Below are 12,246 nucleotides of genomic sequence, written 5' to 3'. Positions count from 1 at the left end.
AATAGCATAAACATTAGCTCCTTAGCTTTTCTTTAGTTTAACTATTAAAAGTAAAGTAGTACAGAATATCAATCAATAGCAATAATAGGCATGACAAATTTCAGGTTAGAACAAAATGTAAATTTTTTTAAAAGAGGAGAATAGTATATATATTATATAATTTATAAGACATTTAATATTTTATTAATATGATCATATATTATGCAGCATACTGTATGGAAACTCATTTAATACTCACAATTACCAAGACACATAATATTTTCTTCAACTTACAGGTAGAGAAGTGAAAGCAGTTGGACCAAGGAAACAAAACTAACAAATGTAGAAAGAAGTAAGACTTTGTCAAATATCGTATTTTTTCCATTACAACACATACCTTCTGAAAATGTAATATTAGGCCAGCTATCAAATCACATCCTTTGAAGAAAGTCACATATATTTCAGCCTGATGATGGGAAAATAATTTCTACCCAGGCTTGATAATCTTTTTAAATGCACTGAGTCATATTATTAATATCACTTCGCAGGTTTATTTCAAAACTGGCATAAAATGAAAGAAAAGACTGACCCTTCTTACTGAGAACAGACAACCATAGGAGAAGTGGTTAATAATTGTGTGGCTAATAGCAAATTTTTTAGAATAAATTTTCAGATCAACAAAAGCATTTAGGAAAACTGCCATAAAAAGTAAGTTCAATTTGTAATTGCAGCTTTTATACCATTGTACAGTTTTTGCACATTTGAAAAAGCTTTCTCCTACCCTACAATTACTAAGGGAAAAATATACTATTTGAAGAAGGGGATTCTTTAGAAAAGGAAATCATAGGAATTGACATATCTCATGATACAAAGTAAAAATTGCTTCTCTTCTTCTGGTGATTAACTCTCTACACAATCATGTCTCTACTTCTAAATTGTAAAATTTGTAGGGGGCCATTATAACATGCTTTATTCCCAAATCAATATAGTGAAGCTCAAGTTTCTGTTTACAGAGCATGCTTTAACATTAAAATGTACTCAATTAAGCCAAAGGATGAAAGTATACTTTTCACAAAAATCTAAAAGTACTCATATTCTTCAAAGAACTGATGATGTGAGAATGAATGACAGAGCAGACGTCCAGCTTCTCACTCAATCTCTGTCCCATGCATGCAAAGTGCATACTCATTTCCATTTAGCCACTCCCACAAAGTAACATCAGGAGTTTAGGAGACTTCAAGTTGTGAAGAACTGTGAGGTTTGAAAGCAGACGTATCTAAAAATTCTAAATAACAATTGTAATTTAGCTTCAGTTTTTAACTTCTGAGGTCATGCAAAAGATCCTACCAATAGTTATGATAATGATTAGCTAGTCATTCATCTTTAGCACAGGTTTAGGCTACTTGTGGGCTCCCTGGTGGCTCAGACAGTAAGGAATATGCAAGCAATGTAGGAGACGTGGGTTTCATTCCTGGGTCGGGGAAGATTCCCTGGAGAAGGGAACGGCTACCCACTCCAGTATTCCTGCCAGGAGAATTCCATGGACAGAGGAGCCTGGCAGGCTATACAGTCCATAGGGTCACAAAGAGCTGGACATGACTGAGCAACCAACACTTTCAGTTTTCACATAGGCTACTTTTTGACATGTAGCAATCCTGGGATGGAACAAGATGGCAGAGTAGAAGGACTCTGAGTTCAACTCCTCTCAAGAGCACACCAAAATTACAACTAACTGCTGAATAAGCCTCAACAAATAACCTGGAACATATCAAAAAAGAGATTCTACATTCAAAGACATAAAGAAGAAACTCAACAAGATGGTAGGAGGGGTTGCCGCACTGATAATCTAATTAAATCCAATATCCCACAGGAAGCAACCCACAAGCTGGAGAATAATTATATGGCATAACTCTCCCACATGACCAAGGTTCTGAGCCCTATGTCAGGCTTCCCAGCCTGGGTTTCTGGCAGCAGGAGTCATTGTTCCCAGAGCATTTGGGTTTGAAGGCCAGTGGGGTTCGAGTGCAGGAGCTCCACAGGACTAGGGGAAATAGACTCCACTCTTGGGAGGGCACACACAAGGTCTCATGCATTCTGGTTGTTGTTCAGTTGCTCAGTCCTGTCTGACTCTTTGTGACCCCATGGACTGCAGCATGCCAGGCATCCCTGTTCTTCACCAACTCCTGGAGCTTGCTCAAATTCATGTTCATTGAGTTGGTGATGCCATCCAACCATCTCACCCACTGTCGTCCCTGTCTTCTCTTGCCTTCAATCTTTCTCAGCATCAGGGTTTTTTTCCCAACGAATCAGCTCTTTGCATCAGGTAGCCAAGTACTGGAACTTCATCTTCAGCATCAGTCTTTCCAGGGAATATTCAGGACAAATTTCCTTTAAGAATGACTAGTCTGATCTCCGGAGAAGGCAATGGCACCCCACTCCAGCACTCTTGCCTGGAAAATCCCATGGATGGAGGAGCCTGGTAGGCTGCAGTCCATGGGGTCGCTAAGAGTAGGACACGACTGAGTGACTTCACTTTCACTTTTCACTTTCATGCACTGGAAAAGGAAATGGCAACCCACTCCAGTATTCTTGCCTGGAGAATCCCAGGGATGGGGGAGCCTGGTGGGCTGCCGTCTATGGGGTCGCACAGAGTTGGACACGACTGAAGCGACTTAGCAGCAGCAGCAGTCTGATCTCTTTGCAGTCTCAAGAGTCTTCTCCAACACCACAGTTCAAAAGCATCAATTCTTCGGCGCTCAGCCTTCTTTATGATTCAACTCTCACATCCATACTTGACTACTGGAAAAACCATAGCTTTGATTATATGGATTTTTGCTGGCAAAGTAATGTCTCTGCTTTTTAACATGCTGTCTAGGTTTTCACAGCTTTTCTGTTATGCACACTGGAAACCAGGGCAAAAGCAGTAATTTCCTTGAAGCCTGGGCCAGACCTACCTGGTGGTTGGTCTTGAGGCAGGTCTCCTGAGGAGGTGGGGGGTGGCTGTGGATCACTGTGGGGAAAAGGACACTGGTGGCAGAGGTACTGGGGAGTATTCATCAGCATGAGCTCTCCCAGAAGCCACCATTTTGGCCCCAAGACCTGACTCCATCCAACAGCCGGTAGGCTCCAGTGCTGGGATGTCTCAGCCCAACCAACCAACAGGAAGGAAACACAGTGCCACCCATCAGCAGACAGGCTGCCTAAAGACTTCCTGAACCCAGTCACATCGAGGCACACCCCTTGATACAGCCCTGCCCACCAGAGGGTCAAGACCCGTCTCCACCCACCTATAGGCAGACACTGGCTCCTCCTATCAGGAAGCCTGCACAAGGCTCTAGACCAGCCTCACCCACCAGGGGACAGACACAGAAGCAAGAAAACTTCAATCCAGCAGCTTGTGGAACCAAGTCCCCAAATGCAGATCAAAATCTACCCCGGGACCAGTTGGCCCCTTTCCCTTGAGTGATGAGGGGCGAGTGTACTGCTGGAACTCGTGGGATATCCTCTACAGAGGGCAACTTCTAAATGGTTGAGAAACATAATCAACCTTCCACATACATAAACATACAAATAGAAATTTAGACAAAATGGGGTAGCAGAAGAATATATTCCAGACGAAGGAACAGAATTATAGCAATCTAATTTGGTCAATACTTGTACCCTTTAACTTCCATCATGGATTATAGGAGTATAAAACTGCCATGACTAAATTTTACTTAAAATGTAACTACATTTTTATAAATATATATAAAACAGCCTTCCTGATTTTGCCTCCATTCCCTATCAGTGTCAACATTTTTGACACTAATTTGTACTCTTAAATTTCTGCAGTAAGAAAAATGGCTCTTGGAATTTTTCTAGCTATTCCTTATGGACTAATAGGTATTCACTTGGAGAATTTCATGAATCACACTTGGAAGGTGGGGACACGGCTTGCAGCAAACATGTGATATCAAATCAAGCTCAAAAACTCAAAGTGTGACCAGTGGTGGCATGTATAGCTAATCCAAGTCACTTAAAACTCAGGAGCAAAACATACCTCTGGACACGTAGTAGCACGGTAACCAAATCTGAAGAGTGCTACTGTCAAAAAGTTGCGAACAAAAAGATGAACTTATCTGGTGAGAGCCCCACTCCTGCTGAGAGGGTAACAAGGCAGGAAGGCCAGGGGTCTCCAAATGGAGGAAATAGGCTGCAAGTGTCTCTTAAAATTCTGTGTTGCCATCAGGACACCTGGTTCCTTCTGAATTTAAACTTTCCTCAAACCCTGAGCTAACAAATGCGTTTTTCTTATGTAAATGTTTATCTTAAGCTATGTTAATGAAACTATGTATTTGTTTTGGAATTTGCCCTTCTTCAAAATGGTTCCACCTAAGACTAACTTTTTTCCTTTTCTCAAACCTTGGGCTGATAAAAGCTCAACAAACCAGTATTCATATCAATTGTTTTATGGCTGGGAGATGACACACCTCCTGCCATTGTATCTTAAAATTACATACTGTGGGAGAGGGGCCTGGTGAAACTCCTTCAGCCTTAGGGTCTCTCTTATTTGATTAATAGCTTTCTAACAGACATAAAACAGCTTGCTGAAACTAGCAAGGGGGGGAATTTTCCAATCCCCTTCTGATGTCTATGTCAGAGGCTTTCTCTGTCCCCTTTCTTATTTTATAAAACTCTGCTAAACAAAAACTCTTGAGTGATCAAGCCAGGTCCCTGGTCCCAAAGTTAAAGCTTCTTCAGAGATCACGAATCTAACACCGTTCACCGTAAGCTATCATTACCATATAATATAAGCTATCACCTTCAGAGCCAATATAGATTAATGCATTAGCCAACTTTAAGCAGTGACTTTACTCTGTATTTTTTTTCATGAACCCATAAATCCAATATGAAAGCAAAGCCCACATCTGCATAGATTTTAAGAGAGAATGAATTATCGAGAGAATGAATTATCAATTCAATGAATGATAACAATTGTCATATTATGGATCACATGCATTATGTCAAACAAACACAGAGGAAGCACGAAGCATTGTGACCCATGAAGTTTCTGGGGAAGGAATAAACCATAAAATTAATTACGGCAGTTTCATATATGCTGAGGTAATATAAAATGACAAAATACTTTAAAATTGTAAATTATACATAAAATTTGCCATTCAAATCATTTTTAATCACACAATTCAGTAGCATTAATTATATTCACAAAGTTGTGCAAATGTTATCATTATCTATTTCCAAAATTATTTATCACCCCAATCAGAGTCTGTAACCCTTAAAGGCCTAAATCACCATGTCTTCTTTACATCCCCCAGTAACCTCTAATCTGTTTCTATGAATTTACCTATTCTAGATATGTCATAAAAGGTCCATGCTAAGTTGCTTCAGTTGTGTCTCTTTGTGACCCTATGGACCATAGCCCACCAAGTTCTTCTGTCCATGGGAATCTCCAGGCTAGAACACTGGAGTGGGTTGTTGTGTCCTTCTCCAGGGGATCTTTCTGACCTAGGAATTAAACCTTCGTCTCTTTTGTCTCCAGCACTGGAAGGTGGGTTCTATACCACTAGCACCATCTAGGAAGCCCTCATATAAGGTGACTTTAGGTATCTGGCTTATTTCATTTAGCATAGTATTTTCTTCATCCATGTTGAAGCATACACCAGAACTTCATTCTTTTTTGTCACTAAATATTCCCACTGAGTATATATAAAACATTTGGTTTAATAAAGCAGTACGTCAAGGTTGTATATTGTCACCCTGCTTATTTAACTTATATGCAGAGTACATCTTAAGAAACGCTGGACTGGAAGAAACACAAGCTGGAATCAAGATTGCCGGGAAAAATATCAATAACCTCAGATATGCAGATGACACCACCCTTATGGCAGAAAGTGAAGATGAATTAAAGACCTCTTGATGAAAGTGAAAGTGGAGAGTGAAAAAGTTGGCTTAAAACTCAACATTCAGAAAACGAAGATCATGGCATCCAGTCCCATCACTTCATGGGAAATAGATGGGGAGACAGTGGAAACGGTGGCTGACTTTATTTTTTGGCGCTCCAAAATCACTGCAGATGGTGACTGCAGCCATGAAATTAAAAGACGCTTACTCCTTGGAAGGAAAGTTATGACCAACCTAGATAGCATATTCAAAAGCAGAGACATTACTTTGCCAACAAAGGTCCGTCTAGTCAAGGCTATGGTTTTTCCTGTGGTCATGTATGGATGTGAGAGTTGGACTGTGAAGAAGGCTGAGTGCCGAAGAATTGATGCTTTTGAACTGTGGTGTTGGAGAAGACTCTTGAGGGTCCCTTGGACTGCAAGGAGATCCAATGAGTCCATTCTGAAGGAGATCAGCCCTGGGATTTCTTTGGAGGGAATGATGCTGAAGCTGAAACTCCAGTACTTTGGCCACCTCATGTGAAGAGTGGACTCATTGGAAAAGACTCTGATGCTGGGAGGGATTGGGGGCAGGAGGAGAAGGGGATGACAGAGGATGAGATGGCTGGATGCCATCACTGACTCGATGGACGTGAGTCTGAGTGAACTCCGGGAGCTGGTGATGGACAGGGAGGCCTGGCGTGCTGTGATTAATGGGGTCGCAAAGAGTCGGACACGACTGAGCTACTGAACTGTACTGAACTGAACTGATTCATCTATTTATGGACACTTGTGTTGTTTCTAACTTTTGGATAATATGAACAATGCCACAAAGAACATCAGCATACTAAGTATCTCCTTAGGTCCATCTTTTCAGTTCTTTTGGGCATATATATAGGCATACAGTAAAAAGAAGAGAAGCGAAAAGGAAAAGTAGAAAAGGAAAGATATAAGCATCTGAATGCAGAGTTCCAAAGAACAGCAAGGAAAGATAAGAAAGCCTTCATCAGAGACCAATGCAAAGAAATAGAGGAAAACAACAGAATGGGAAAGACTAGAGATCTCGTCAAGAAAATTAGATATACCAAGGGAACATTTCATGCAAAGATGGGCTCAATAAAGGACAGAAACGGTATGGATGTAACAGAAGCAGAAGATATTAAGAAGAGGTGGCATGAATACACAAAAGAACTGTACAAAAAAGACCTTCATGAAGAAAGTCATGATGTTGTGATCACTCACACTCAGCTAGAGCCAGAGATCTTGGAATGTGAAGTTAAGTGGGCCTTAGGAAAAATCACTATGAACAAAGCTAGTGGAGGTGATGGAATTCCAGTTAGGCTATTTCAAATCCTAAAAGATGATGCTGTGAAAGTGCTGCACTCAATATGCCAGCACATTTGGAAAACTCAGCACTGGCCATAGGACTGGAAAAGGTCAGTTTTCATTCCAATCCCAAAGAAAGGCAATGCCAAAGAATGCTCAAACTACTGCACAGCTGCACTCATCTCACACCATAGTAAAGTAATATGTGAACCGTGAACTTCCAGATGTTCAAGCTGGTTTTAGAAAAGGCAGAGGAACCAGAGATCAAATTGCCAACATCCGATGGATCACTGAAAAAGCAAGAGAGTTCCAGAAAAACATCTATTTCTGCTTTACTGACTATGCCAAAGCCTTTGTGTGGAATACAATAAACTGTGGAAAATTCTGAAAGAGATGGGAATACTAGATCACCTGACCTGCCTCTTGAGAAACCTGTATGCAGGTCAGGAAGCAACAGTTAGAACTGGACATGGAACAACAGACTGGTTCCAAATAGGGAAAGGAGTACGTCAAGGCTGTATATTGTCACTCTGCTTACTTAACTTATATGCAGAGTATATCATGAGGAACGCTGGGCTGGAGGAAGCAAAAGCTGAAATCAAGACTGGCGGGAGAAATATCAATAACCTCAGATATGCAGATGACACCACCCTTATGGCAGAAAGTGAAGAAGAACTAAAGAGTCTCTTGATGAAAGTGAAAGAGCAGAGTGAAAATGCTGGCTCAAAGCTCAACGTTCAGAAAATGAAGATCATGGCATCTGGTCCCATCACTTCATGGGAAATAGATGGGGAAACAGTGTCTGACTATTTTTCTGGGCTCCAAAATCACTGCAGATGGTGACTGCAGCCATGAAATTAAGACACTTACTCCTTAAAAGGAAAGGTTGGTCATAATTATGACCAACCTAGACAGCATATTAAAAAGCAGAGACATTACTTTGCCAATAAAGGTCTGTCTAGTCAAGGCTATGGTTTTTCCAGTGGTCATGTATGGATGTGAGTTGGACTATAAAGTAAGCTGAGTGCCGAAGAACTGATGCTTTTGAACTGTGGTGTTGGAGAAGTCTCTTGAGAGTCCCTTGGACTGCAAGGAGTTCCAAGCAGTCCATCCTAAAGCAGATCAGTCCTGAGTGTTCATTGGAAGGACTGATGGTGAAGCTGAAACTCCAGTATTTTGGCCACCCGATGCGAAGAGCTGACTCATTTGAAAAGACCATGATGCTGGGAAAGATTGAGGTCGGGAGGTGAAGGGGACGACAGAGGATGAGATGGTTGGATGGCTTCACTGACTCAATGGACATGGGACTGGGTGGACTCCGGGAGTTGGTGATGGACAGGGAGGCCTGGCATGCTGTGGTTCATGGGTCGCAAAGAGTCGGACACAACTGAGCCACTGAACTGAACTGATAGGAATAGACTTATTGGGTCATATGGGAATTCTATAGGTAGTTTTCTGAGGAGCAGCTCAACTGTTTTCCACAGTGGAGCTATTGTACCATTTTGCATTCCCACCATCAATTTATGAGAGTTTTAATTTCTCTACTTCTTAAATAACACTAGTTATTATTAATAGTCATTCTAATGACTGTGAGGTGTTATCTCATTGTAGTTTTGATTTGCTTTTCTCTGAAGACTAATGATGTTGGTTATCTTTTCATTGATTATTGGCCATTTGTATATTTTCTTTGGTGAAATGTCTATCAGTCTTATCCCATTATTTCCTTTGGTTGTCTGTCTTTTTGTTGTTGAGTTTTAGAAGTTCTTTATATATTCAAGATACTAAAACCTTATCATAAATATGATTTAAAAGTACCTTCAGATATATGGGTTTATTTTAGACTTTCACTCATAGTCCATAAGTCTATACATCTATCTTTATGTAAGTACTACATTGCTTTGATTACTGTAGCTTTGTATTGTAGTAATTTTTGAAATCAAGAAGTGTAAATCCTGAGATTTGTTCTCTTTCAAGAGTGCTTTAACTATTCAGCACCTCTCCTTTTGTATGGGGCTCCCTGGTAGCTTGCACAGTAAAGCGTCTGCCTACAATGCGGGAGACCCGGGTTCGATCCCTGGATCAGGAAGATCCCCTGGAGAAGAAAATGGCAACCCACTCCAGTATTCATGCCTGGAAAATCCCATGGACTGAGAAGCCTGTGGGCTACAGTCCATGGGTCGCATTTAAGGACTGAGTTTTTCATTTCTGCATAAAAGGTTGTTGGAATTTTAACAGGGATTTAACTGCATCTGTACATTGCTCTTGGAGAAGGCAATGGCACCCCACTCCAGTACTCTTGCCTGGAAAATCCCATGGATGGAGGAGCCTCGTGGGCTGCAGTCCATGGGGTCACTAAGAGTCGGACACGACTGAGCGACTTCACTTTCACTTTTCACTTTCATGCATTGGAGAAGGAAATGGCAATCCACTGCAGTGCTCTTGCCTGGAGAATCCCAGGGACGGAGGAGCCTGGTGGGCTGCCGTCTTTGGGGTCGCACAGAATTGGACACGACTTAGCAGCAGCAGCAGTAGTACATTGCTCTGGATAGTTATGGCATCTTAACAATACTAAGTCTTTTTACCCATGAACATGGGATGCTTTTACATTTATACACATCTTCTTTAGTCTATAAGGAGACAAAATTTACTACTAGGTATTTTTTTAGATGCTATTGCAAATTAAATTGCTTTCTTAACTTCATTTTGGGATTCTTCATTGCTGGCAGATAGATGTACACTGTTTTTTGTATCTTGTACCCTACAACATTTCTAATTTTTTTTATTAGTTCCAGTAGTTTTCTTATAAATTATTTGAGGTTTTCTACATATGGGATTATGTCATCTACAAATAGAGACAGTTTGACTTCTCCTTTTCCAATCTGGATAACCTGTAAAAATTTTCCCTATTCAATTATTCTCTCTAGAACTACTAGCACACTGTTGAACAGCAGTGGAGAAAGCAGGTATTCTTTGTCTTGTTCTTGCTCTTACTATGAATCAAGGCAAATATTCAATCCCAAAGAAAGGTAATGCCTAAGAATGCTCCAACTACCGCCCAACTGCACGCATCTCACACACTAGCAAAGAAATGCTTAAAATTCTCCAAGCCAGGTTTCAAAAGTACATGAACCATGAAATTCCAGATGTTCAAGCTGGATTTAGAGAAGGCAGAGGGACCAGAGATCAATTTGACAACATCCACTGGATCATTGAAAAAGCAAGAGAATTCCAGAAAAATATCTATTTCTGCTTTATTGACTATGCCAAAGCCTTTACCTGTGTGGACCACAACAAACTGTGGAAAATTCCTAAAGAGATGGGAATACCAGACCACTTGACCTGCCTCTTGAGAAATCTGTATGCAGGTCAGAAAGCAACAGTTAGAACTGGACATGGAACAACAGACTGGTTCCAAATAGGAAAAGGAGTACGTCAAGGCTGTATATTGTCACATGCTTACTTAACTTATATGCAGAGTACATCATGAGAAACACTGGTCTGGAGGAAGCACAAGCTGGAATCAAGATTGCCAGGAGAAACATCAATAACCTTAGATATGCAGATGATACCACCCTTATGGCAGAAAGCGAAGAAGAAATAGAGAGCCTCTTGATGAAAGGGAACACGAGTGAAAAAGTTGGCTTAAAACTCAACATTCAGAAAACTAGTATCATGGCATCTGGTCCCATCACTTAATGGCAAATAGATGGGGAAACAGTGGAAACAGTGCCAGACTTTATTTTTTTGTGCTCCAAAATCACTGCAGATCATGACTGCAGTCATGAAATTAAAACATGCTTGCTCCTTGGAAGAAAAGTTATGACCAACCTAGACAGCATATTAAAAAGCAGAGACATTACATTGCCAACAAAGGTCTGTCTAGTCAAAGCTATGGTTTTTCAAATAGTCATGTATGGATGTGACAGTTGGACTATAAAGAAAGCTGAGTGCAGATGAATTATTGCTTTGGAACTTTGGTGTTGGAGAAGACTCTTGAGAGTCCCCTGGACTGCAAGGAGATCAGAGCAGTCCATCCTAAAGGAAATCAGTCCTGAATATTCATCGGAAGGATTGATGGTAAAGCTGAAACTCTAATACTTTGGCCACCTGATGCAAGGAACTGACTCACTGGAAAAGACCCTGATTCGGAGAAACACTGAAGGCAGGAAGAGAAGGGGACAACAGAGAATGAGATGGTTGGATGGCATCACTGACTCAATGGACATGAGTTTAAGTAAACTCTGATAGTTGGCGATGGACAGGGAGGCCTGGCATGTTGCAGTCCATGGCATCGCCAAGAGTCAGACACAACTGAGCAACTGAAATGAACCGAACTGATCTTACTCAGTGGAAAGCTATCAAGTTTTTCATTATTGAGTATGATGTTAGATGTTGTTTCCATAAATGCCCTTTATCACATTGGAAAAAATGGCAATATTTGATCAGGAAAGAATATACAGGGGTTGGAAGATGGCGTCTCCCACGGACAATGGGGAGAGTAAGCAAATCGTTTATTTGTGTAACATCATGGCTCAGTAGCATCAGTAACCATAGAACTCAAATCTCTTGACTTCCAGGGACAGATCTAGAAGCATCTTTGCTAAGTTTTGAAAAACTTGACTGGGCTTCACCAGACCTTTGGCCAGAACAATTACCAGGTGTTGCTGAATTTGCAGCTTCCTTCAAAAGTCCTATTACTAGCTCTCCACCCAAATGGATGGCTGAAATAGAACGTGATGACATCGACATGTTGAAAGAACTGGGGAGCCTCACCACAGCTAACTTGATGGAGAAGGTACGAGGCCTTCAGAACCTGGCCTATCAGTTGGGGCTGGATGAGTCCAGAGAGATGACAAGGGGAAAATTCCTCAACATTCTAGAGAAGCCCAAGAAGTAGCAGCTGCTTGTGGACAGGATGTCCTGGGGCCCAGAACCATGCTTCCTTCCCAGTGCAGCTCTGAAGATGCACACCTCACTGCTTCCTGACCAGAGGCCAGAGACTGCACTCCAGAATTCACCCTCTCCCCTGCTTCTGGCACTCTGCACCTCTGAGGACGTTCGG

The 12,246-nt window shown here is 41.3% G+C and overlaps 2 protein-coding genes across 10 annotated transcripts in view; one reads left to right on the top strand and one right to left on the bottom strand.

The window, feature by feature from the left end:
* Nucleotides 1-12,246, bottom strand: part of NOVA1 (NOVA alternative splicing regulator 1) — a 170,833-nt gene that overhangs the window by 41,168 nt on the left and 117,419 nt on the right. The gene's annotated exons all lie outside the window — the stretch shown is intronic.
* Nucleotides 11,655-12,165, top strand: LOC123330885 (protein lin-52 homolog). Its single transcript, XM_044933396.2, has 2 exons — nt 11,655-11,682; nt 11,762-12,165. Exons 1-2 carry the CDS (start codon nt 11,655-11,657, stop codon nt 12,079-12,081), a joined length of 348 nt encoding a protein of 115 aa, XP_044789331.2. The 3' UTR covers nt 12,082-12,165.

Source organism: Bubalus bubalis, chromosome 20, assembly GCF_019923935.1.
Source record: "Bubalus bubalis isolate 160015118507 breed Murrah chromosome 20, NDDB_SH_1, whole genome shotgun sequence".
In the NCBI taxonomy this organism is placed as follows: domain Eukaryota; kingdom Metazoa; phylum Chordata; class Mammalia; order Artiodactyla; family Bovidae; genus Bubalus; species Bubalus bubalis.
Note: the sequence above shows the minus strand (reverse complement) of the source record. Positions and strands in the feature narration are given on the sequence as shown.

Coding starts and splice junctions, on each gene's coding strand:
- LOC123330885 (XM_044933396.2), top strand. CDS start 11,655: ATGGCGTCTCCCACGGACAATGGGGAGA. Junction 11,683..11,761: donor TCCCACGGACAATGGGGAGA/GTAAGCAAATCG, acceptor CTTGACTTCCAG/GGACAGATCTAGAAGCATCT.